The 27,555-nt window shown below is 45.9% G+C and overlaps 1 protein-coding gene across 1 annotated transcript in view; it reads left to right on the forward strand.

Moving 5' to 3' along the window:
* The window catches only part of TTC6 (tetratricopeptide repeat domain 6), a 1,112,931-nt gene that overhangs the window by 347,070 nt on the left and 738,306 nt on the right, over positions 1-27,555 (forward strand). Inside the window, exons 7-9 of the mRNA XM_085627931.1 lie at positions 2,135-2,294; positions 22,220-22,904; positions 24,277-25,256. Of these exons, the coding sequence (XP_085484057.1) occupies positions 2,135-2,294; positions 22,220-22,904; positions 24,277-25,256 (1,825 nt within the window). The remainder of the gene's footprint in view (positions 1-2,134; positions 2,295-22,219; positions 22,905-24,276; positions 25,257-27,555) is intronic.

Below are 27,555 nucleotides of genomic sequence, written 5' to 3' on the forward strand. Positions count from 1 at the left end.
TGTAATTCTGAAGGGCTATATGCAACCTCAAAGGGATCTTTATCCTCTTCCTCAGAATCTCCCTCCTCCAAAAGGTGTGTGGGTAAGAGAAGAGTAATTTTGTTGGGTGACTGTGTTCAGGTGTGTTTTCTGATGGCAGAATCTTTTTTTGCATAGTCAGTTTTAAAGATGTAATCTTCGTCGATGATTGCGTCAATGGATGCATCGACGATTGCGTCGACGACGGCGTCTTCACTTCTACAGCCTTGACTGTACCTGCCGTAGGCGATGTCAACGACGATGACTTTGACGACGGAGGTGACTTTGTTGATGCCCGCAGGGTCGTCGACGGTAGAGACTTAGTCGACGCCGGTGACTTCAATTTCGTCGGCGCCAATGTGTCTGACGACGGTGGAACACTCGTCGACGGTTATGACCTCGCCGACCCTTGCTGCATCGTCGACTTTTCCGTCAACGGTGGCAATGTCGACGATGATGTCGTCGACGGTATCTTCTTCGACGATGTAGTCCACTTCGACGACGAGAGCTTCGATGACGGTGTCAGCCTCCTTGTGAGATATCAAGGAGATGGTTGATGAAACTGGACTTCGCGTCGACGATGTAAGGGTCGTCGTCGACAATGAAATAGCCATAGAACATGTAGTCGGCGTGCCAGAAATGCATCCTCTTTTCGTCGACGGCGCTGAAGTACTTTTCTTCACTGACTGAGAACTTCCTGACAGAATTTCAGAAGTAGGTTTTTTGAAAGTCAATTTAAATTCTGTCAGAGGTGATTTTTCTTCAGCCACAGTCCAGGATGGCTGTTCTTTTTTATGACATCCTTTGCGCTCAGAGGAAGACTCATGAGAAGACTTCTTGGCGCACTTTTTAGTAGGTTCTTTATCAGACTGCGATGACTCTCTTGTAGATGTAGACTGGTCACTCTCGGAGTCTGACACAGGGTCTGATCTAGTATTTAATTTCTGAAGCCAGATGAGAAGACATCCTTCTCTGCCTCTAAGGGTCTTATTAGAAAAAGTACGGCAAATCTTGCATTCAGACGCCTTATGAGATGGACGTAGATCGTAAATGCAGTTATTGTGGGGATCATCCACATAAAGTCTTTTCTTCAGGCAAGTGACGCATTCTCTTAAGAGAGCCTTCCTGGCCTTGTCAGATATAGTCCAAATATACTGAAGACCCACAAAAGTAGGAGATGATATTAAGAAATATATATAAAATTGTACTTTCCTGTTGAAAAAGTCCAAAATTCTCCTTTCTTGAGGAGACTCCCTAGCACAACGTGCATTAGAAGATCTGAGGTTCTGAGCTTCCTTCAGGAGTGTTCTAGAGAGTGATTACTGCTGATTGGGTGAGGCAAACGTTTGGTCCTTTTCTTTATAAGGACTAGGATAGGTTATTAAACTAAGAGGCCTAGGCCTCTCTCTAGTCTATACCTATTAGTGTATTATGACTATATAAAACTACTACTACTATTTTAAGTACCAGGGACTCCCATCATGACAACGGGGAATGATTCAAGCATGTGAATCCATGAAAGTTCCAATACTATTGACTACAGTTCTTCAGAATTAGTATTTTTCTTAGATTCACATTTCAGGCGCCTCCTTCTCTTTTGACGCTCTTTATGTTGCGTTACATGGCTGGATAATCTGTGCAGTGGTGTCTTTGGGGGGGCAATAGGTCTCTGAAGTTCTTGTCATAAAATGATATGGATGAACTTCAGATAGTCTGCCGCTGTATCAGTATTGGTTGAGTGTATCAATACCCTAGTATGTTAACACTGATTACCGATAGTACCAGGGAAATGTCCGGGAACAATTCAAACATCTTTATTTATCAAAGATATCAATGCTGGAGAAGGATAGCTAATGGTAAGCAATTTATTTCTACTTTTCTTAAACTCCATGTGTTCTCGGACAATTCAGGTCACTTTACAAGCTCATTGGAGCTCTGTCACCACTGGTGACTTCTGGGGCTCTCATAAAATGTAATTGATTGAATGGATTTAGGGTGTGCTTGTACAAATGCTGTTCAGGAGAAGGTGTGATTTTGACTGAATCTGTACATTCCACTTGATATACAAGATTGACCCTGAAACAAGGTTTTTTCTCAAATGTTTTTGTGAATGCAGCCTTTTCCATGAAGGAATTCCTGTCTCTGCGCTGTTGGACACCCATGGAAAGGATGGTGTGTTCGTGCTTCCTCCTCGAACCGAGGATAGTCTGGAAGAGTGGCAAAGAGTGGCAGAGTACTACGTGGAAGGCCCTCGCTTGGAACTTGTTGGAGGAAAGGTGAGGGGAGCCCTTGAGATGCAATGTGTCCTCTTGAAATCACCAGCCTTTCCCTCTTCTGCCAGACCCACACTTCGAGAACAGAAAGCATGTGAACCCCGCTCCTCCCTCATGTTAGAACTATTACACATCATGATCACCTGGGTTTGCAGTTCCTAATAAGTACGGATTTGTCTGCATAGGTCAGTTAAGTGCCACAGAGTCTGCAGGGAGCGTTACTCTGTAGGAACAAATGCCCTCACACACCTGGATAGGTGTCATGCTTCATCATGGGGCCGGCGCTGCAATGCCCGACGGGCACCCTCAATGGGGGCTCTTTATGGTGAAGTGTGGGAGTGTGGGTAAAGTAGTAGATTGCTGTGTTTTAAGTAAATATGTGAAAGAGTGGGATAAAAATAGCACAGGGGGTCTTCTACAGAAATATTTGAATGCTTGAGTCCTACTGCCGATGTTAAATATGGTGGCCTCCCAGAAGTGATAATCTGAGGTCGCTGAAGCTGATATGTTTCAACCGTAATTTAGTCATGTGAATGATCTGGCGGCTTTTCTTCAGGACCATAAAAAACCTAATCTACACAGTGACTGGGGTTTCGATATAGGAGTTAATTTGTGTTACTCCCAGCCACCTATACTTCTCTACGTATCAATATAGGTAAATCAAATCAAAATACCTTTATTCAGAATCCTTTTATCGATCCATGAAAGTGCATAGGATAAAAGACGTCATACAATAAAAAACATTTTTTTTACATGATGCCATGCTGATGAATACAGGCCCCAGCTAGGCCCGCAGGACACAAGGGTTCGCTCTCCTGTAATGGAATCTATAAGGAAGTTGGCACGGAAACTGCAAAGTACAAAGACAGCATTTATTAACCCTTAAGGGTGGTCCTACAATCCACACAACACTCTTCAGTATTGCATAGAGTAGCACAAAGAACTTGCGTACACAGTCCCCTTTTATACACAACAGAGGGGCTCATGAGTGGGTGGATACAACATGAGGCTGAAGAACATTACCATTTATGGTCATTTTCGATACTGAATCAATATGTGGGCGGAGCTAACACACTCCTTGAGCCCGCGAAAACATGGTCAAGCAGGGCTAACTGATAACAGATGTGGTCAAGTCTGGGCATGTGCCAGATGGACAAAGGAGCTATTTATAGACTGTTACTAGGCAGATTACAAGAGCAACTAACACAGAGGTTGGACTCTTCTCGTGGGGAACACGTGGAAGCATGACAATACAAAATGGAGTCCGAACTTCGGTCAACATAACAGAGAAAACATGATCTATAAGAGGGGAATTAATGTCTTTAGTAAATGCTTAATCACATCGTTGTTTCACTTTACAACAGACGACCCTTTCAGCATTTACTGAAGACATCCGGCTTGTTAGAATAATCATCATATATATCAATTATCATCATCTCTTCTACTTCCTTAGCTAAACGTTTCTGATAAGTGACATTGGCAATAGCTTTCTTATCGGGGATACAAAATGATACACATAATGAGCAGAGTAAAGGACCACACTGAACGCAGATACAGCATGAAAACAGAACCGCTACAATAATGCAGAGACCAGTTAGAACCTTCCATCCCCAGGCAGTAATTAACGCCCAAAACCATCCAGAAAAGGACCAAGTGCCGTTTTCCGTATGGATCTCAGCTGCAATCTTATGCAGTTTATTGATGGCATTATAAACTGATGGCGTATGATCAGGAATAAACACACAACAGCTACTTCCAATAATTTTACATGCTCCTCCTCTGTCAGCTAGCATAACATCTAATACCATACGATTCTGCAATGCAACAATTCTAGTGATCTGTAATTCCTCCGTAAGATTCCCAAGAGCAGCAGCAGTCTGATTTGTCACAGCTTCTACCACTCTTGTTAATCTTCGGATCTTCCTACTGTTCAGGGCAGCTCCAACAAAGAAAAACAGTCCCAAGTTAAAATCAATATACTGTTGCAGACTGGTGTCAGTCTGATCTACATCATCAATTGATAAAGTACGTTTATACCTATTTACAGTCACATTATTTAATAATTTCAAATCCTTATGATAAGATGCGGGAGCTAAGAATACTGGAGGTAATAGAAATGATACATAGCATACCCCAGACCACCCAGCCGGCAGACGGTAATAACCTTTATTTCCACACACAAAGTACGTATTATGGGAGGCTAAGAAGGTACTATTGTTCAACCCATCAATATTCAAAACAGTAATGCAATCACTAACACCAACAGGAATAAAACCCACACTCTGGACACACAGGTCCGCTTGAGCTTGTGCTACTTGAATTACAAACTTGTCCTTTCCCACAGTGTCTCTTGTGTTCGTAAAGATGTAGGGAATGGATTCATTGTCTGGTCGGTACTCTTCCCACTCCCAAATTGTCCCATTTGCTTGTGGATACCCATTTTTGTCTTGATGGCATTCTTTATTGAGTCTGAAGAGCAATCGTCCCACTGTTGGTTTCCGAGTAGCAAAAAGCAAGGTATACCATGCTCTACAAGAGCCATTATGAGAGAAAGGAAGTGGTATAAATGGCGTTCCTCCTTTCTTCTGATGAGCTGGCATCATCCCACATATCCAACAGTTCGTAGCATTCGTAGCAACGTGGGTATGATGCAGCATCTGGATGAAAGTGTTATTCAAGTAAGATTGTCGATGCTTCAATTCTTGATACGGTAATGTATAGAAGTAGTGCTCCTCAGGCACCGGAGTTGTCAACACAAGAATCTTCCGAGCGGGAGTTACATCCTCCACGAACCATGTGGTTATCCCAACAATGGCTACTGTCAACATGAACCCTAATGCGCAAAGTATTTTCTTTTTCTCCATATCAAAGCAAAAATAAAACCCAATATCTTCCTGAAACTAAAAGTCTGTCAGAACTCTTCCCCTTGGGCAGCGGTTGATTTCTTCACCAGCGGGCCAAGACGGGTGTCACTACACTAATGCAGGGCTGATCCCCCCCCCTTGCCTCATCGGCTCTCCGTTTCACTAACCCAAGGGCCGTTCTGACAGTATGTCCCGGTACTGGAAAACTCACTTCTTTGGTCGAAGATGATATCGCCTTCCTCCAGGAGTCGCGTGGTCCGGAAAGAGCTCCTCAGTGGCGTTGGGCTCCGCAGCACGGCCTGTCTCTGCAGCCAAAATTTCTCGTTGATCGGTCAGCACGGCAGGTTCCACCAATCCGGGCGGCACCTTCCTACAGTGCAGAGAGTGGATCCAATTCTTTCGGTTGGAGACTCGCACAGCCGTCCTCGTTGCGAGGAGGACCTGCTCAGGGCCCACCCATCTCGGTTCCAAGCTGTTCGTCCTGTCGAAAACTTTCACCATGACATGGTCACCAGGCCGGAGACCATGTCCTTCACCGGTAGACCGATCAGGGAGCGCCTCTCGGACCTGTTGATGAATAGAAACCAAGTTATCCGTTAACTGTGCCAGATAATCGTTCATCATTACACAAGGTACATCATACACAGCCTTAGGTTTTGGTGGACCCCAAATATTCATTGGGCGTCCAAAAACAATTTCGTAAGGTGTAAGGCCAGTTCGAGAGTGTGGTACCGATCTAATTGACAATAACGCCAGTGGCAGAGCGTCTGGCCAAGTCAAAGACGTCGAAGCTTGAATTTTGGCGATCTTAAGCTTCAGTGTACCATTATACTTCTCAACTAGGCCTGCAGACTGAGGGTGAAACACGGCGTGGAACTTCTGGGTGATGCCTAGACCCTTCAAGACATACTTTATAACGTCCGCTACAAAGTGAGGGCCATTATCGCTCCACAGAAGTCTACAAACACCATATCGGGGGAAAAACTCCTTCAGCAGCAGCTTCGCAGTAGTCATCGCAGTATTGTCTTTCGTAGGGTACGCTTCAACCCATTTGCTGAAAGCGCAGACCACTACTAGAACATACTTCAGATTATTACAGCGCTCAAGCTGGATGTAATCCATCTGCAGAACCTCAAAGGGTGCAGTGGGTGTCACAAATCCTCCTGCTGGAGTTCGAGTACCCTTTCCTGGGTTGTACCTCAGGCAGATCATACAGGTCTGCACCACCCTCTTCGCTGTGCTAGCAATCTCTGGATGCTCCCAGACTTGGGTAAGCAATTTCACAATTGCGGAAGCTCCAACATGTGCTAGCCCATGTGCCATCTGAACCATAGGCTGTACAAAAGCCGTAGGTAATTTCCATCTATCCATCTGCTTATTTCTCCAGCAACCCTCATCATCCAATTCTCCCTCAGTAGCCCATTGTTCCCGCTCTTTGTCAGAAGCGGTCCTTTGCATTTCTCGCACTTCCTCCTTCGCATCATGCCATCTTTCCACCTGTGACTTCACTACATACACGGCAGTAGTACCGGGCTGCATCGCAGTTTCCCGTGCTACTCGATCTGCCAACGCATTCCCTTCTCCAACTTTGTCAACTACTTTCCTATGGGCGCTACACTTAACGATAGCAATTTTCTTTGGGTATGTCAATGCGGTTAAAAGATTGTGAACTAACTCTCCATGCATTATCTGTACTCCATGTGACGTTAAAAACCCTCTCTCCTTCCAGAGTAGGCCGAAGTCATGCGCTACTCCGAAGGCATAGCGGCTATCTGTATAAACATTCACACATAGTCCTGTACTGAGCTCACATGCTCGTGTTAATGCTATCAGTTCCGCTGCTTGGGCTGATTTCTGTGGTATGCGTGCTGTCTCCACTATCGTTTGTAATGTGGTAATTGCATATGCTGCTGAAGCCGTACCATCTGGTAGCTTCAGACAGGATCCATCCACCCACAGTTCCCCATCTACATCTGGAAAGGGCGTATCCTGGAGATCAATACGACCCTTTGTTTGTTCCTCAGTCACGAGAATACAATCATGCGCTTTCCGCGCCTCAGGCTGGGTTTCGGGGTATGGCAACAATGTTGCCGGGTTTAACGTTACGCACCTTTTTAACGTAATATGAGGAGCCAAAAGTGTCAACTCATATCCTGTTAAACGGGCGCTGGTCAAATGCTGCGTCTTCGTTTGATTGAGTAGGGCATCGACAGCATGGGGGACTAATACCAACAACTTATGAGATAACACAATTCCCTCACTTTGGCGTATTGACACAGCTGTCGCCGCAACCGAGCGAAAACACCCCGGTAATGCTCGGGCAACAGGATCAAGTACAGCCGAAAAATATGCACATGGGCGCTGCTTATGGCCGTGCATCTGCACTAAAACTGACAATGCACATCCATCTTTCTCATGCACATACAACGAAAAGGGTTTTGCATAATCAGGGGTTCCTAACACTGGTGCTGAACAAAGGGCCTGTCGTAGTTGCTGAAAAGCAGTATCACACTCATCTGACCAAGGGATTGGGATAGGCGTGTCCTTTGTCAAAAGGGCTAACAATGGCTTAGCTATGTGCGAAAACCCCAATATCCACTGTCTGCAAAAAGAAACAAGGCCCAAAAATGCACGCACATCCTTCTGTGTGGACGGTCTCGGTGTATCCAAAATTACTTGGATACGATCCGGTGTGAGTGCACGTCCCTCCTTAGACAAAAGGTGACCCAAATAAGTCACCTTTGGTCTACAGAATTGCAATTTCTTCCGAGATACCTTATGATTGTGGGACGCTAAAAAGGAAAGTAAGGTTAACGTACTTTTTCACACAACTCCAGGGTGTCAGCCGCCAGCAAGATGTCATCGACATATTGAATGAGGGCGACCCCCTCGAGCAGAGCAAAAGAATCCAATTGTCGTTTCAAAGCCTGACTGTAAATGCTAGGGCTTTCTGTATAGCCCTGGGGAATCCTACAGAAACGATAAGATCTATTATTCAATGTAAACCCAAAAAGATATCGGCTATCAGGGTGAATGGGAATGGAAAAGAAGGCATTCTTCAAATCAATCACTGAGAACATGGTCGCCGTAGGCGGGACCAAGGTAAGCAACGTCGTGATATCGGAAACCACTGGGTATTGAGGTATCACGATCTTGTTCACTTCTCTCAAATCAATTATGAACCGATAAACTCTGGCATCCGTATCCTTTTTCAGTATAGGAAGAATCGGACTGTTACAAATGTTGTAGGGGACTTCCTCGACTACCCCAACCGTTATCAAATCCTGCACTATCTGTATGAGAGCCTCCTCGCCCTCCTGGGAAATACGGTACTGTGGGAGGCGAGGTAACACCGCCCCCTCCTGGACGCTGATGTGGACCGGTGGAATCACCATGTGTCCTACATCAGTATCCGAAGTTGCCCACAAAGCATGAGGGAGGGTAGCTAACAGCGCATCCTCTGACATCGTACACATTCGTTCTGATCGGGGGTAATTGTCATTCAATATTACCCGTACACCAGCAGGGGAGCAACGGATCGTAGCCCTAAAATGCTTTAACATATCAAGACCCATAATGTTGTCCGGTGTGTACGGGGCAAGCAGAAACGGACAGGGTGCAGAAAAAGAATCAACCTTAAACATGAGGGGCTGTGAAAGAGGGCTTCGGGAGAGTGTACCATCGAACCCTACCGATGTGACCATTAAGCCGGATGGGGGAGCCCCCGGAACCAATTGCTTAGATAGCGTACTACGTGTCGCTCCTGTATCCACTAGGAACTGATCAGTAGAGCCCAAAACCTCAGCCGATACATAAGGGCCCTTCTGATCGACCGGCACCTCAACTGATTCTAACCCCCATCCAACGCAATCCTATGCATGCTGAGAGTCATGGTACCCCGACCGGTCAATTCCTGATGCTTGATACTGATGCTGGCGATCGAAAACATTTGATCTATCTCGGTGCTGCCCAGCAGAGTCAAAACGAGCCTGTTCGTTAGAATTCCCTCGAAAGTTCGAGGAACTCCCTCTACCTCGCGGGCCACCAGAGGTATGCCCCTGACGCGATGCATGCAACACCGGGCAGTCCCTAGCCCAATGACCCGATTGCTTACAATACGCACATTGGTTCCTATTTAAATCAGATCGGCCCAAGGGAGGACCATAAGATCCTCCCCTACCTCTATTACTACCCCGTCGGGGCGGGCCATAGACTTGTGCCAACATCACCTTTGTTTTCAAATCTTTCGATTTCTTTTCCTCATGGCCCTTTGCTTCTTGCTCCTGACGCTCATAATACTGGGCGATAGTCAGGAGAGCCGTCGGTGTAGCGGAGGACCAAGAACTCTCGCTCGCTTTTAGACGGGCCGCAACTGCCGGCAGCAGATTAGCCACATATTTATCCGCAAAAAGGTGGCGACCCGTATCGTCAGTAAGCGACTGGCCACTAAAATCATGAAACGTCTCCTCAAAGCGCGTAAAAATGTCCGCAACTGACTCGTCAACTTTCTGTTTACATGCAGCTAACATATTCCAGTCAATCTTTTTAGGGGGGATAATTGTCTTCAACTTAGTCACAATAGCAGCAGGGAGATCTAAAATACTCTGGGGCGGTTTCTGCGCAGGCTTCCGCTCCCTATCCTCATCTTCCAATTCAGACCATCGAGCCTTAAAAGTGGCAACATCATCTACCTTCCGCACAGATCGCCACATGTCTGGTGGTAGAATAAGCCCAAAGAACAAATCTATGTCTGCTAAAGTCATGACGCAAGAATTCAAGGCCCCCTCGACTTCTTCATAGAAGGCCGCTGGATTCTTGCGGGGGTCGGGCAGCGCATTCTTCAATGCCATAACATCAGCCCTATGCCATGGAGTGTAAACCCAATTATACACAAAATATCCCTTAGCATCGGCGGAGGTAATGTCCGAGCTAGTCCCCGCTCCTTTAGGAGGAACATACAAAGGCGCCGCCTCTCGCATTGGTTTAACATGCACTAGATCGCTCTTATCTGATTGAGAGGTGGATGAGTGGCCCTCTGTTGTGCACGAATCCGATTGCTTCTCCTCCCCTGCTCGCTGGCGCGCTTTCTCTTTAAAGACCAGCACCTCGTCCCGCAAGGCGAACAGCCGCCGAGCCATATCTGGAGCCTTAGAAAAAGAAAAAACACCATTACGCAATGCTTTAGCATCCGATGACACTTCGTCGGGCTCAAAAACACCAGAACGTTTCCGGAAAGCATCAATCACTTCCTCCGCAAAATGACCCAGAAAATACAATTTATCTCTCTCCTGCCACGGCCCCCAAGTATGGAATAATTCCTCTATGGATATCTTGCCGTTAAGTGCACGGAAGGAAATTTGCCGAAGCTGAGCCATTTGCTCGGCTGATAACATGGACCGCGTATCTACCTTACCCGTACCCGGGACAGAATCTTGTGGCCTCGGAGCAGATGCGCCAACATAAGGGGGCGGAGAGCGATCTAGTAAATAAAAATCATCATCAAGATTATTAAGGACAGGATAAAGTGGCTGCCGAGCAGCGTATTGACCCGAAACTTGTAGCCTACGCTCCTTCTCTTGCCTGTCCGTCTGCTCTCTGTCCTCCCGACGCTTCGCTTCCTGTGCTCGCACATGATCATTCTTCCGTTGTTCTTTATCAAACAGCGCTTTCTCACGCTTCTCTCGCTCACGCACCTCCTTCACCCACAACCGCACGCACTCAAACATATCCTGGCGAGCACGCCGCTTACACATACACTGTTCCACATACTCAATCTTACGTATATCAAACGATCCATACAAAGGCCATCGTAACTCAGGATCTTTTTTTGTATATTTCCTCCATACTGTGCTGTACATTATGGAAGAAAGACCATGCTTCACATACATATCCCTATTAGGAGTCCCCTCTGGGGGAGCTGGAGCAGATTCCTCGAGGTTCAACCGGTTTCCGAAACAGCAGCACCACTTACGGAGTGCGCTGAAAGCAGGCATGCTCAGAAATAATGCAAAATATGCAATATTATAGAAAAATGGCACTTAATCGTTGCGCCGTTCAAAGTTACACAGCTCCGGAGAAATCTCTCCACATTACCTGCCTATATGTGTTGCAACGCATATATATTCACAAAGACAAATTCAAAATATGACTAGTCATCACAAATCAAACTCAAATAGCCAGATCAGGCTTCAAAAACTCGGAGCAAGTACCGTACACCGGTTCTTACCAATCAAGAGTCCAGATTCCAACTGCCAAGCTCCACAATCGCCCAAACGGCTTTCACGGCAAGACCGACAGAAGAGGTCTCAGTCGAGGACCAGCGCCACCCAGACGGTCAGCTCGGAAGGGAAGGAAGAAAAACCTCGGGATGCCAGGGCTAAGACGCCGCGGGCAGTGATCACGTCCCCGGTCAAATTCCTCACCTTCGTCGCGACCAGTCCTTCGGGCATCCGAGTCGCCGATGAGCCCCACGTGACGGGCGCCAATTGATGAATACAGGCCCCAGCTAGGCCCGCAGGACACAAGGGTTCGCTCTCCTGTAATGGAATCTATAAGGAAGTTGGCACGGAAACTGCAAAGTACAAAGACAGCATTTATTAACCCTTAAGGGTGGTCCTACAATCCACACAACACTCTTCAGTATTGCATAGAGTAGCACAAAGAACTTGCGTACACAGTCCCCTTTTATACACAACAGAGGGGCTCATGAGTGGGTGGATACAACATGAGGCTGAAGAACATTACCATTTATGGTCATTTTCGATACTGAATCAATATGTGGGCGGAGCTAACACACTCCTTGAGCCCGCGAAAACATGGTCAAGCAGGGCTAACTGATAACAGATGTGGTCAAGTCTGGGCATGTGCCAGATGGACAAAGGAGCTATTTATAGACTGTTACTAGGCAGATTACAAGAGCAACTAACACAGAGGTTGGACTCTTCTCGTGGGGAACACGTGGAAGCATGACAATACAAAATGGAGTCCGAACTTCGGTCAACATAACAGAGAAAACATGATCTATAAGAGGGGAATTAATGTCTTTAGTAAATGCTTAATCACATCGTTGTTTCACTTTACAACAATGCATTACAGTTTAAAAACTCATTCAATAGATTGTTAAAACTCCATCAATAAAAAACATCTCACTTTCTCAGAATTAAAAATATTATCAACCTAAGATCATCTTTCAGTCGTCTTCATAAACTAGATTATCCAAAAATACAAGGGATTTCCTTCTTTTTATAGCCCGAATTATGTATTCTGCAGCGGCTCAACATGCTAATTCATTATCAAAGATACATATAAAATTCATGACATCCTTATAGAAGAAGAGTTTATCCAGTATTGGGGTATCTTTCATAGATTCACATGCCTGAATTATTCCCCGTCGTCGAGATGGAAGTCCCATTCACCGTGGGACTCCCGCCTCGGCGACGGGCAATGATTCAGCCATTTGAATCTATGAAGGATACCAATACTGGATAACCGCAGTTACAGGTGGTTAACTTATTTTCATATCCACTATTGGGGTATCTTTCATAGACTCACATGCCTGAATCATTAATCGTCGTCGAGATGGGAGTCCCACGGTGAAGAGGACTCCCATCTCGACGACGGGGAATGATTCAGGCATGTTAATCTATGCAGATACCGATACTGGATAACCGCAGTTACAGGTAAGTAACCTATTTTCTTCTTTGCCATAAAAATTGGCCGTAAAAATGTTTGCCTAATATCTCGATAAAACTTGGAGAACAGCATAATGTGCACCGTGGACTGAGTGGTTTTCCCATCACACGGGCATATGTAAATTATTTTCTGCCATTTTCCGTGATTTGGGAATGCCACCAGTTCATGGATTGTGCCCAGTCGTAGCCTAGTCAGGTAAAATCTGTCTTGAATATTTGTAACTTTGATTAGGTATACGGGTAGACCAGACAATACTAGTCATGTATCTTGACACACTTAGTTTTTACTCTTCTCTACTGGCTCTTTCTTGACTTTGTTTCTCCATATAAATCTTTTTTTATTTCATTTTTACTGTATTGCAGTATTCCTACGGGTTTTATCACTGATAGATCTTTGTGAATTTCGTTCAGTAGCTTACTCATATACGTTTACCATGGGATTTTATTGAAATGTTCCAATGCTAAACAGTCCTTAATTATTTCCCTGGTAAACTTTGTTCCCTCCTTACACCAGATGTTATGCCAGGAGCATAGAGCTTCGGCATGTATTAAATCAGTGACATACGGTGCATCCAATTCCTTGTGTAGGAGATCGACAGAGGTAGACCTTGGTACAGCCAACATGTGGCAAAAAAAATCATTTTCACAAGTTTGTAATGTATTTACACTTGCATTGCCTCACACTACAGAACCATAGGTTGCTACCAATGAGTATTTGCTGCCATATACATTAACCGGATCACTGACATAATATCGACTACAAAAATATAGACTTACAAAAATATCGATGCCAAAATATAGAATGCCAAAATATCGAAGTCCTATCTCCAAACAGGAAATTACAAAAATATCGAATCCAAAATATCGTTGTAAGTAATATAGTTAGTCAAAATATCGAATTTTTTAAATGTTTTAAAAGTAATGTTAAATAAATGAAATAATACATATAATTAACTGACACATACTTAAAAATACTTAAATAACAGTAAACTTAATGAATAATTAAAGTAAGTAAAAAAAAAAATTAATACATATATCTTAACGTGATATTAATTAAAAATATTCAATATTTTCTGTGTAGGATAGCGGGCGCGTAAAATTTACTATTACCACTCCAGTACGTGCAATAGTAGGGAAAGCGTTGGATAGCGGGAGGGTAAAAATTACTATTCCCACTCCAGAGAATGCAACAGTAGGGAAAGCGTTGGATAGCGGGAGGGTAACATTTACTATTCCCACTCCAGTGAGTGCAACAGTAGGGAAAGCGTTGGATAGCGGGAGGGTAACATTTACTATTCCCACTCCAGTGAGTGCAACAGTAGGGAAAGCGTTGGATAGCGTAGGGGTAAAAATTACTATTCCCACTCCAGAGAGTGCAACAGTAGGGAAAGCGTTGGATAGCGGGAGGGTAACATTTACTATTCCCACTCCAGTGAGTGCAACAGTAGGGAAAGCGTTGGATAGCGGGAGGGTAACATTTACTATTCCCACTCCAGTGAGTGCAACAGTAGGGAAAGCGTTGGATAGCGTAGGGGTAAAAATTACTATTCCCACTCCAGAGAGTGCAACAGTAGGGAAAGCGTTGGATAGCGGGAGGGTAACATTTACTATTCCCACTCCAGTGAGTGCAACAGTAGGGAAAGCGTTGGATAGCGTAGGGGTTAAAATGACTATTCCCACTCCAGAGAGTGCAACAGTAGGGAAAGCGTTAGATAGCGGGAGGGTAAAAATTACTATTCCCACTCCAGAGAGTGCAATAATAGGGAAAACATTGGATAGCGTAGGGGTAAAAATTACTATTCCCACTCCAGAGAGTGCAACAGTAGGGAAAGCGTTGGATAGCGGGAGGGTAACATTTACTATTCCCACTCCAGTGAGTGCAACAGTAGGGAAAGCGTTGGATAGCGTAGGGGTAAAAATTACTATTCACACTCCAGAGAGTGCAACAGTAGGGAAAACGTTGGATAGCGGGAGGGTAACATTTACTATTCCCACTCCAGTGAGTGCAACAGTAGGGAAAGCGTTGGATAGCGTAGGAGTAAAAATTACTATTCCCACTCCAGAGAGTGCAACAGTAGGGAAAGCGTTGGATAGCGGGAGGGTAAAAATTACTATTCCCACTCCAGTGAGTGCAACAGTAGGGAAAGCGTTGGATAGCGGGAGGGTAAAAATTACTATTCCCACTCCAGTGAGTGCAACAGTAGGGAAAGCGTTGGATAGCGGGAGGGTAAAAATTACTATTCACACTCCAGAGAGTGCAATAATAGGGAAAGCATTGGATAGCGTAGGGGTAAAAATTACTATTCCCACTCAAGTAAGTGCAATAGTAGAGAAAATAATAAATGTATTTTTATTTTTAAATTAATTAATTATTAATACAAAAACAAGTATTACCATTAATTACCAATCACACAAGAATTGATCATTTTTAAATACCAATACATTTTTGTTTAATTAATTAACAATTAATAATTAATTAACAAACAATTGTTTTTCAATAACAAACATTAATAAATGCAAATAATACCAATTAATAATTAATTTATAATATATTAATTAAGGATATACACAAATTATTTAAATAATTTTTTTTCCCCAATTATATTACTTCCCACCATATTCCCGTATAAACACAATACCCGCTACAAATATTAATTGAATACAATTAACATAATTATCAATTTACCTATTAATACTAATTAATTACCAATTAATACTAATTATTTACAAATTAATAATTAATCAACAAACAATTAATTTGCAATACCAATTAATAATTAACTAATAACAATTAAATTACTTCCCACCCTATTCCCCTATAAACCCACAACCCGCTACAGAAGTAAAATGCAAAATTAAATTAAAGATATATTAATTAACAATATACACAAATAAATTACATAATTATTTATTTACAATTATATTACTTGCCACCATATTCCCCTATAAACACACTGCCCGCTACAAATATTAAATGAATACAATTAACATAATTATCAATTAAACAATTAATACAAATTAATTACCAATTAATACTAATTATTTACCAATTAATAATTAATCAACAACCAATTAATTTGCAATACCAATTAATAATTAACTAATAACAATTAAATTACTTCCCACCCTATTCCCCTATAAACCCACAACCCGTTACAGAAATAAAACGCAAAATTAAATTAAAAATAATTAATAATTCCTATAAATTATTATTTAATAATATATAGTTAAATTACTTCCCACCCTATTCCCCTATAAACCCACAACCCGCTACAGAAGTAAAACGCAAAATTAAATTAAAAATAATTAATAATTCCTATAAATTATTATTTAATGTACTATAATTAAATTACTTCCCACCCTACTCCCCTATAAACCCACAACCCGCTACGGAATTAAATTACAAAAAAATAAAAAAACATAAAATTCAATAATTTAAAAATATTCTAACATACATTCCAATATTAATACATACTTTTAACACATATACTAACACTTAACACACTATAAAAAAATCGATATTTTTCACAACTATATTATTGCAATCGATATTTCTTACCTGTTTTTCGATATTCTTCACCACTATATTTTTGCAAGTCGATATTCTGTCTATTCGATATTAAAAACTCGATATTCTTGCTACTCGATATTTTTTTTTCGATATTATGTCTATTTACCACATTAACCACATCACATATAGGTCTGCTACCTATCTTATTACAGATTCTAAAAATAGCCTCCATGGTTCGGATTCGTTTAAGGCTTGTCTGGTCTGTATGAGGGCCCCAATTACTATTAGAGGAGAATAGAATGCCCAGATAGGAGAAACTTTGGACTTCAGCCAGCTTATGTTCCCTTTTTCTTAACCCTACCCCATCCGCAGACCATCACAAACGTCTTGGTCAGGTTTAATTTTAGGTTTATTTGCTCCATGTATGAGGCAAAAGCTTCAGTCAGTTGTTGTAGACCATTTGCAGTTCTGAATATTAAGACTGCATCGTCTGCCTACAGGAGCAGAGGGGTTGGGCGGGAGCCTACTTTCAGGGCGTCAGTATTCAATTCTTGGAGGGTTTTGTCTATCCCATTAATGTATAATGAAAAAAGGAGGGGTGCAATGACACAGCCCTGTCTGATTCCCCTAGACACCTTGAAACTTGGGGTGCACTCTCCCTCCCTCCCATACCTTACTCTAGATGTCAATCTTGCATATAGTTGTGACAAAAATGAAACAATGTCATCTGAGGCGCCCATATCAGTCATTGTTTCCCACAATTCGACATGGTTTACACAGTCGAAAGCAGAGCTCAGGTCTGCAAACCATCGATGGATATGTTCTTCCTTAGCCAGCGTGTATTTACCAATAAGTAAGTGTAGGAGAGTAGGGTCTGCTTTCTATGTTCACCCCCACTTTTTGCTTTTGCTTTACTGGTTTTCGACTTAGATGTGGCTGTGGGCCTGCTAACCAGACCCACAGCCCTGCTGTTCTCTCTCTAAATTAATACTATGTACTTTAGGTGCATAACCCAATTGGTAGGGACCACCTTATTAGACCCTGTATAGTGTACCCTAGGTACCCAGGGCATAGGGGTACCCTGGGCCTACCAGGGGCTGTAGCATGTATTATGCCACCCCTGGCCTGGCCTTCCAGTATGACACAACTGGCTGATCACTCAGCTGGGGCAAGGTCGTGTAATCACCCCTTGCTTAGGTGTAGTATTCCTATACCTACCTTATATATAGACACATGTGTACCTATCAGCCACTCCTATGGCAGGCCTTAACAATCCTGGAGGCAGAGTGCTTGGTAACATGTGAGATGGTGCTCTAGCATGAGCTGAGCCTGTCTGCAGCTTTCGGAACCATGTCCTTATAGCTGTTCTATGATATAGCCTACGTGCCATATACTCTTAAAGTGCCTTATAATCTTAAATGGTTATGGTAACTATGGTTTGGCTTTATCAAAACATGTCGTGTAAGGTGTCTAACACTTTGGAATAATACCCCCATCCCATTTCTGGTGATGAGGATATTATCCCTCCCTTCTAGAGGGAGAAGACATGTTGAAACCTACTTACCCGGTTAAAGTTAACCAGAGCCCCAGCATCACAAAATGGATGCTGCTGCCATAGACACAAGTCTGACCTCCTGCTGCTGGGAGTGATCCCGGCACGGGAGGCTTGGACAATAGGTTTCCTGCCTTGGGAGGTGCTAGCACCACCCCAGACAGGCCTTAGTGTATTGGGGCAGGGAGGGATGAAAGAAACTAGACACTGCCTGGGGCACACAAGGTGTCCCATGCATAGTCCAGTTCAAACCGGTGCTGGGGCACTCCAGCCCCAGTCCTGGCACGAAACTGGACAAAGGGAAGGGGGTGTAACCACCCCCCTCCCAGGTCCCACCCATAAGGCGTGACCTAGCAGGCAACCCAGCCCCCCAGATTAGTATAAGAGTGGTAGCTGGGCCCCAAGACATTAGATTATCCTGAACCTGCAACTTGAACAGAAACTCTGGACCTTCGACATTCGACGAAAGAAGAAGACTGAAGAATCTCCCTTGTGGCCAAGGAGTGGCCACCCTGTGCAAACAGGCACCATCAAGAGACTTACCCTTTGCTTTGCTGAAGTTCTACGAGGGACCGACTGCAGAGCCTGACCAGAGCCTTGACTTCCAGACTTCTCCGACCCTGATCCACATCCACAGCTGAGCTGAGATCCGTGGAGGCGACGAGAGACGTGGGACCGGCTACCTGGGAAAAGTGGCGAGTATCTTCCAGCGCAGCTTCTGAGGCACCCTAGAGGTTGTGCACCGGGGATTGAGAAGCCCCAACCCCAAGCACCATCTGCACCGAAGATCAGCCCCCCAATCTCCACGAGTCCTGCGTGGGGCCCTTCTGCATTTTCCTGCTTGTCGCGTCTGTCCGGTTACTTGCCCGTTGGCTAGTAACCTCTGTGACGACACACCTTCAATTTTCCACTGCTGGTTTGGCTCCTCCAGACTGGCTCCTGCTCCTCTGTGAAAGAGAAGCACCCCAGACCTTCCTGGTCTGCACCAGAAGCAAGTCCTCCATTCTTCGTGGGTTCCGCTTGCCAAGGCTTGGTGAGTTCTAGTCCAACTTCAACCCTGCCGACAGCAAGAGCCTTCGTGGGACAGCTCGCCTCCTGGTCCTGGTCGTCCTCGACGTCTCCTGGCACCCGTGACTGCTGCGACAAGCTTCCCCTCTTCACCTGCAATCTCCCGACATCGCCTGGTCCCTTCCTGGTTCCACGTGGTCACTGGCTTGTGACCCAGACTCTGTCCCTTCTGCTTGCAGGTATCCCTCCTTCTTGATCCCAGCCTTGGGATCCACCGGACACTCTTCACTGACTGCCTGTCAGCATCTTTCCTTCAGGCATCCATAGGAGTCGACGACGAAACCCGACGCAAGTTCACACCTATGCACCCGCAGCCCGTGGGCTTGGTAACTTGGGTACTCCGGTGCTCAGTAGGGTATTGACTATCCCAGTGTCTAGTTTTCAAGTCTCGACTTCCTAGCTTCTCCAGAAGTGTCCTAAATCTTATTATTTCCAAACTGTACTGTTTTCCTCGATTATACGCATTACGCGTGAGTGTTTCCACTCTGCACCTGAATCCCGTGGGCCTCCCACTTCCTAACCTTGGATAGTATAGCGTAGCCCCAGCAATTCCCTAGGCCTAGGCCTATCCTATTTCCGTGACAGTGGTCCTTATACCACTTACTTAGTATATGGTTTGCGTGGCCCCTAGGGCCTAACTGTATTACTTATCTGTGTGACTTAATGTATGCTTAAATAAGACTGTGTTGTACTTACCTCGAATCTCATAAAGAGTGCTGAGGGTTTGACTAGAATAAATACACTTTATTTTATATATATCTGTTGTGGTGTCCTTTCATTTGGTATTCAAGGGATTACAAATGGTATAACAGCTGGCTTCACATGCCATACAGAGTTTAGCCTAAGACTGCTCTTGTCCATGCTACCACTAGGATAGCTGGTCTATAAGGTTGACTTTACAACCAATCACCATAAGGGTTGTTTGGACTGATATAAGGTGTACACTATAACTAGTGACATCATACATCAGGCCAACTTCTCACATTGGTGAGCAGCGGTTGGGATCTGAGCTTGCTGTTGTAATACCATTGTAATCTTGAGATACTAAATTGAAAGATCACACAGATATTGTTTAGGTACATATAACATAGATTATAATACTTAATTCCTACTGGACTTAGTTGTTGTTGGTTGAAGGGCCTAGCACACCCTGACTACAACTACTAGAGAGGTTTAGTAGATACAACTAGTGTAGGTAGGTGCCCACACCACACCCTCACTAGATCATGTCTCTGGGAGGAGATCAAGTTGATTCTCTCTCAGGAGGGATAGATCTTAGAAAGATCCCCTCTAGATATGATACCCTAACTTTTCAGGAGATGAGATAATTGTGTACCTCCAGAAAGTTAAAACAGGGTGCAAACCCTACCCTCATTCAGCTAGTAGAGATCCTAGAGGAGTATGATGCTCATAGGGCCTCCCAGGCTGGTACCCTAGGTACAGGTGAGGGTCTACCCACTACAGATGAGTCAGATGGGACTTCAGATGAGGAGATAGACAGCCAGGTCGAAGTAGGAAGACTTAGCCAGGCTAACCTAAGCTTGCATGGGAGTCTGAATGGGGCCCCCCATTCAGACCCCCAAGTGGACTTAAACAGAGAAACAAGAGAGACAGATCCCCTTCAAGGGAATCCATCCACTCCCATGTCTCTAACAGCTCCAATGCCTCTTCTCACAGGGGAATGACTTCCCCACAGAGAAAAGAGCATGAAGCCAGAATGAGGGAAGCTAATCTAAGGATTGAGAGGGAAGAACTTGCCCTTGCCAAGGAGAAGCTTGCTCTGGCTAGAGAGCAGAAGTTAAGTGGGTTAGAACCCACTGGTGGCAGCAATATCCCTAAGGATAGAGACAGGACCTATGATAATAGAAACCTGAGCAAGATTGTCCCTCCCTACAAGTGTGGGGATGACATCCACAAATGGATAACTGCTTTGGAGAGAGCCTGCAAAGTACAGCAGGTACCTCAAAGTCAGTGGGCAGCTATCTTGTGGCTCTCCTTCTCTGAGAAAGGTAGAGACAAGCTCCTCACAGTTAGTGATGAGGATGCTGACAATTACACTGTCCTGAAGAGTGCTCTAATTGATGGGTTTGGCCTAACCACTGAACAATACAGGTTGTTGTTCAGGGATACCCAGAAGACACAGACTCAGGACTGGACTGACTTTGTAGATTGTGCCACTAAGGCTTTGGAAGGCTGGCTATTGGGAAGTAAGGTTAAGGACTGTATAATTTGATCATGAGAGAGCAAATCCTTAACAACTGTCAAAACCAGCTACTGCATCAACACCTGATTGATTCTCATCTGACTTCTCCCCAAGAATAGGGAAAGAAGGCAGATAGATGGGTCAGGACTAGAGTTAAGCAGAAAAACCAGAATCAGGGCGAATGAAATACCCTTAACTCCATCCTGTGGCACCAAAACCTGCTTTCCGCTCGGAAATCTGGAGCCGATTGGGTGCAGGCATACTCGGTTAAAGCACTGAACCGATTTGTGCTTCCGATCCTGAGTGCGGAGCGCTGAACTATTTGCCGGAAGGGCCGCAGGGATTCTGTGGACGCGGCGGCCGCGTGCGCGGACACGCAAGACTGGGGACTGGTTGGAGCCGGTGGGCCGCGGGGCGCAGGCAGTGACGGAGCAGGCCGCTGAGCTGTCGCCTGAAACCTCGGTGACGGAGGTGCGGAGCTGCGGGACCCGCGATCTGACGGAGGTGAGGCGGCTGCAAGCGCGCGAGAACATTCATATTCAGAACCCGACGGCCCCTGACACGGGAAAGGAGGCCGCCATTACATACGTGGGTCGAGAATCGTTGATGCCCCCAAAGACTCTGTTGTGCTGAATCCAATGCGCCCCATTTACAATTGGTCTCTGGCTCGCCTGAGAGTCCGCTGCCTGGGCCTTCGCTGTTACTATGACCCACCGATTGTAAGGGAGGAGGAGACTATTTGAGTGGAGGCCACACGTGCGATATACTCATCCTTTCGCCTGCCGGGGGCCAGCCTGTCGTACATCGGAGGAATTCACGACCCTGCATTGAATCTGGCCATCTACTAGGGCTTGGGGTGGGTGCCTGGAGGTATCAAATACTGCTGTCTGCGGAGGTGCGATTGTTGGTCCTGCTGGGTGGGGCGGCGGACTGAGGGCCCCCAGCTTGCTTTCCTGCCGCTGCGGCCTGTCCTCCTCCTGCCGCCAACATGGGTAAAACCGACACCAGGCAATCTAAGCTCCCGTTTGAGTCTCAAAAGAAAAAATCCCGCACACCCTCAGCTGAGTGTGCTGACTCAGATGGCGGAGATGGCGCAGAGGTGGACTGGAAGGCGCTCTTGCTCAATATGCAAAAAAGTCTCACCTCCATAGACTCTAAGATAGACAACATGTCCAAACGCCTTGACTCCGTGGTGCATCGACTCGATCAACAGGAAGAGAGATTGAAGGAAGCGGAGCAGAGGGTTTCTGGGTTGGAGGACGGGGCCACTGCCAACACCACCAAAATGTCACAAATGGAGAGGCTCCTAAAGGTGATCGCAGATAAAAACGAAGATTTACAAGCGCGTTCGTGCCGAAACAATGTTCGCCTTATTGTGGGCAGAATGGAAACCTTTATTGAGCAGCTACTATCTGATATCTTTGGCCTGGAGGCATTCTCCCAGCAACTGGTTGTAGAGCGAGCCCATCGCTCTCTCGGCCCTCGGCCCATACCCGGTGCACCCCCTAGACCGGTCATCATCAGATTTTTGAATTACAGGGACCGGGACACTCTACTACGACTAGCCAGTGAAAAACAACCGGTTCAGTTTGAAAACGCCACGCTCTCCTTCTATCCGGACTTCACGCAGTTGGTGCAGGACGCGCGGCGCAAGTTCGCAGCGGTAAAAAAGAGGCTCCTCCAGCGTGACATCCAATACACGATGGTGTATCCGGCCAAGCTGCGTATAGTCCACCAGGGCAAACAGATCCTATTTCACAACCCATCACAAGTGGAAACCTTTCTAAAAGAAAATGGGCGGCCCCCTGGAACTACCCGGTCCCCGTCGGGACGGGCTAGGTCCCGCTCACCTACCTCTGCATTGGACTGATGGGTGGATTTATTTTTGTCTTTCGTTGTTGGCTCTATCCCTAGCCCCATTTGACTGTCTGTACTCTGTCCGCTGGGCAGAGACTATTGTACATTTTGGTTTAAGTTGCTCTCCCAAGCATTGTATTGTTCCGGCTGTTTAAGGGTTGCCACATTTCTCCCTTTAATATTCGCCCTGGCAATTCCCCCCCCCCCATCCCGCACTTGCCGCTAGTCGACGAGACTGGTGTGCAGCGGGTGAAATATCGGGGAGATGGAAGGCGGGTCTGGACCCCTTTTGTCCCCCACAATGGGTATTCCCCTCTATGGTTGCGATTTGGTTTGTTGGTTTTGGGTGGGTGGGGATGCGTTCCCGACATGATTGGGATGTCGGCGTGGGTGGGGGAGGGTGTACTTTTGGAGTAGTAAATGTTATTGTTGTGAATGTAGAAGATGGCGATATAAAGCACAACTTTGAATTAGTACTCAAAATGGTCAGTGCAAAATACACAATAGAATTGGCTGTTGACGGTGCTCTCATTGGTCGTTTGAATTCCTGGGGGGAACATGATGCATGACGGTAACACAGATACTAACTTGCGGGGAGTGATCTCCACTCTTACATGGAACGTTAGGGGGCTGGGCGATCCCAGGAAGCGCAGACAGACAGTTAATGCTTTAGATAGACTAAAGGTGCACATTGTATTTTTACAAGAGACCCACATGGACCCACAACGCAAAGGTAGTTTTGCTTCTAGATGGGCTGCGCACTCTGTCTTTGCACCTTATTCTTCTTATGCTAGAGGTACTGCCATCCTGATTAAAAGAAACACCCCCTACACTCCTTTGGGCGATGCTGTGGACCGTGAGGGGCGGTATTGTTTAACATGGGGCAGGATTGGTAATGAAACTTTCACATTGGCCTGCTTCTACGGCCCCAACAGCGATGACCCTAGCAGTTTCATCGCCCTCTGGAATAAGATAAAAGATATCGATTCGACTCATTTGGTATGGGGAGGTGATTTTAATGCAGTTATTAACCCAGTCGTAGATAGATCAAACCCCTCCGCACATCATTACACTAACACGCACAGATATTTGTGTGATCTATGCGAGCACCAGGATATTATAGACACATGGCGGCACTTACACCCGACGTTGACGGAAGGCACACATTGGAATGCTGCACAACTTCCTGGTCTAGACTAGACTACATCATGATCTCTCGGGGACTCGCCCCCTCTTTAGTGGCGGCGCAACATGTTGGCCGTACGTTTTCCGATCATTCCCCGGTCCTGGCTAAGCTCCGGCTACTGGACACAGTGGGGAGACCACCACCATGGAAACTGCTACCTAACATACTACTTGACGAGCTCTTCCGAATGGAACTGGGTCAAGAGCTTGAAGAATTTTTAATGCATAATAATGGGTCGGTGGATTGTGTGGCAACTATGTGGGAGGCACTGAAGGTCACCGTGTGGGGTATTTGTATTTCCAAGAGCTCAGGAGTGCTGCGCGCGCTGCGTGACATGTTACATAAACTGGGGCAAACACTGCGCTCACTGGAAACTCTTCCGGACTTTGCTGCTAACGCAGATGCACAACACCAGTTCAGAACCACATTGACTGATTACAAATCCACTGCCGATAGGGAGGTTCACTTCCGGAGTAAATATTTCATGGCTAGGGCATACGGAAAGGGCGAGCGCCCGGGAAGGATGCTGGCGGGAGTTGTGAGGCCCCCTAGGCAGTCTAACTATGTCTTGAAGTTGGAAGGTGAGGGAGGGACACCGTTGCGCGACACACACTCAATCATAGCTGCCTTTACAGCTCACTATGCATCACTCTATACAACTACCAGAAAGGTTCCCCTGGAAATGGATGAATATCTGAGAGAGATCACTTTGGGATGGCTACCAGACTATCAACGAGAATTCTTGGCTGTGCCCATCGGCCTGGACGAGATCCGGGATGCAATAGGGCAGATGGCATCCGGGAAGGCGCCTGGCCTAGACGGCCTGCCCATAGATTTTTACAAGGCTTATGTGGACCTACTGGCTCCTGTGCTTAGAGAGGTTTTCTTGGAGGCACATGAGACTGGGACACTCCCACCGTCGATGCAGGAGGCCCTAATCACCTCCCTGCTGAAGCCGGGGAAACCGCCCCAAACCTGCGACTCCTATCGGCCCCTCTCCCTTATTAACTGTGATGCCAAGATTTTGGCAAAGGTATTGGCTAATCGCCTGAAGTTATTGGTAGAGGGATTGGTGTTATCCGACCAGGCGGAGTTTATTCCTGGTAGAGCTACCTCACACAACCTACGTACCCTCTTCTCGATCCTGCAAAATGTCGACTCTGGATTACCAATGGTGGCAGTCTTTTTAGACGCCACCAAAGCCTTCGATTCACTGGAGTGGGACTACCTCCTTTGTATATTACGCAATATGGGGCTCCCCGTAGGGTTTCTGAAGTGGATCACAATCCTCTATCATAAACCAGTAGCCAGGGTGAGTATTAACGGCAGGATATCCGAGGCTTTTTCAATATCACGAGGCACGTGTCAGGGTTGCCCCCTGTCTCCCCTCTTATTCGCCCTTGCCATGGAGCCTCTGGCGGCCAGGCTCCGTCAGCACCACCGGGATAAAGCTCTGCGCTGTTTCCAGAGACAAGTCCTGATATCCCTATACGTGGATGACATTACGCTATACGTAAGAGATCCATCCAATAATCTCAACCCCCTCTTGAGGGAATTCATACGATTTGCTGCTCTGTCTGGGATTCATATTAACTGGGGTAAATCCACTATACTCCCTCTTACTGAGGCGGCAAAAATCTTCCCCCCTTGATTACCCATTGCAGTGGTGTGACAGTGAAGTCAGATATCTAGGAATAATGATCTCCCGGGATCGCGAAGATTTAATTCAACTAAACTATGGACGTGCAATGGACCATATCCAGACCTGCGTGACGAGATGGATCACGCTCCCTCTCTCCATGGCGGGACGAGCGTCCCTCATTAAGATGGTCATTCTCCCGAAACTCCTTTATCTATTTTTAAATGTCCCCTATCACCCGGGCAAGCCCTTTTTTAAAACCTTACGTACTGAGCTCATCCGGCTGGTTTGGGGATGTAAACGCCCTCGTTTGAGTTGGGATACCCCGACCCACCCATTTGCTCAGGGAGTTATTGATTTACCGGATTTTTAGCTATATTAATACAGCGCGCAGGCCCACTTCGTTTACTACTGGATCCATCCCCCCCCCTTTATGCCCCAGGTTGCGGTCGAACACTGGCTGGCAGACCCAGTCCCGCTTGAAGGGGCATTATTTAGTAAACCGAGACACAGGTTACATATCACACCCCTGTATCCTGCTCCATATTAGCTTGGCGTTATATTACACAAAAAGCCCTGACGACATTTGCCTACTCCCCATTGCTCCCTCTAGCGTATCACCCTTCCATGCCCCTGCTGCAGGAACAATTGTTTAAAAATGTCATGACCAAATTAAAAGTTAAGACCTGGGGGGATCTTTATAACGGGGGCAGATTTCGCTCATTAGCGCATCTGTTTGGGGACCAGACACCTACCTCCATGGACACCTTTCTATATATCCGTCTCCGAAGTGGGATTCAGGCGGTGACCGAGACGTTCCCTGACGAACCACCTACATTGGATCCACTGCACCAGCTGCTAAAAGCTGATTCTCCAGCACACGTGGTCTCTAAATTGTATCACTCCATGCACACCTCACTCGACTTTGGGCCTTGCAAAGCGCGCGCTAGGTGGGAGGAAGAGCTGGGCACACTCATAGAAGATGCACATTGGATTTTTTGCTGCCAGCAAACTGAGCAAATCTCGTCCAGCAGTAGATTCAGGATTACTCATTATACATTTCTTCATAGACTTTACTGCACCCCCGTTCAAATGCATAGATTCGGTCTCCGAGTGGATGACCTCTGCGAGCGCTGTCGTGCTCCAACAGCAGATTTTTTGCATCTGGCTTGGGAGTGCCCTGGCATTGCGCGATACTGGCTGCTGGTATACTCGGCCCTTTCTGAGATGATTGATACCCCCCTAACTCCATCTCCACTCCAAGCGCTATTGGGATATACCAAACCAATAGGAGGGCCTTACCGTAAATTCATAACTGTCGCTCTCCTTTTGGCAAAGAGGCGGGTGGCTTGTCGTTGGGGGAGGGGCAGAGCTCCAAAGTTTAAAGAATGGGTACAGGATATGCTATATTGTCAGGACACGTTGCTCAGATACGCAGAGCTTCTTCCCACTGCTTCTAAACCCGCTGATATATGGGAGCCCCTAAAAAGCTATCTTCTTGCACACCCTCTTGATAAGAACGCCGCCACCGTCGCCGCCACCATGGAGTCCGCAACATAATTTGTGGAGACCACAAGGGGTGGAAATTAGCACTCCTGGAGTCTTGGGGCCTGGGTTGCAACTGTATTTTCATTAATTGTGACATAGTAATCTTCTCGAATAAGGTTATTGACTTGTGAATTATTGTTGAGGG

Source organism: Triturus cristatus, chromosome 9 (assembly GCF_964204655.1).
Source record: "Triturus cristatus chromosome 9, aTriCri1.1, whole genome shotgun sequence".
Lineage (NCBI taxonomy): Eukaryota > Metazoa > Chordata > Amphibia > Caudata > Salamandridae > Triturus > Triturus cristatus.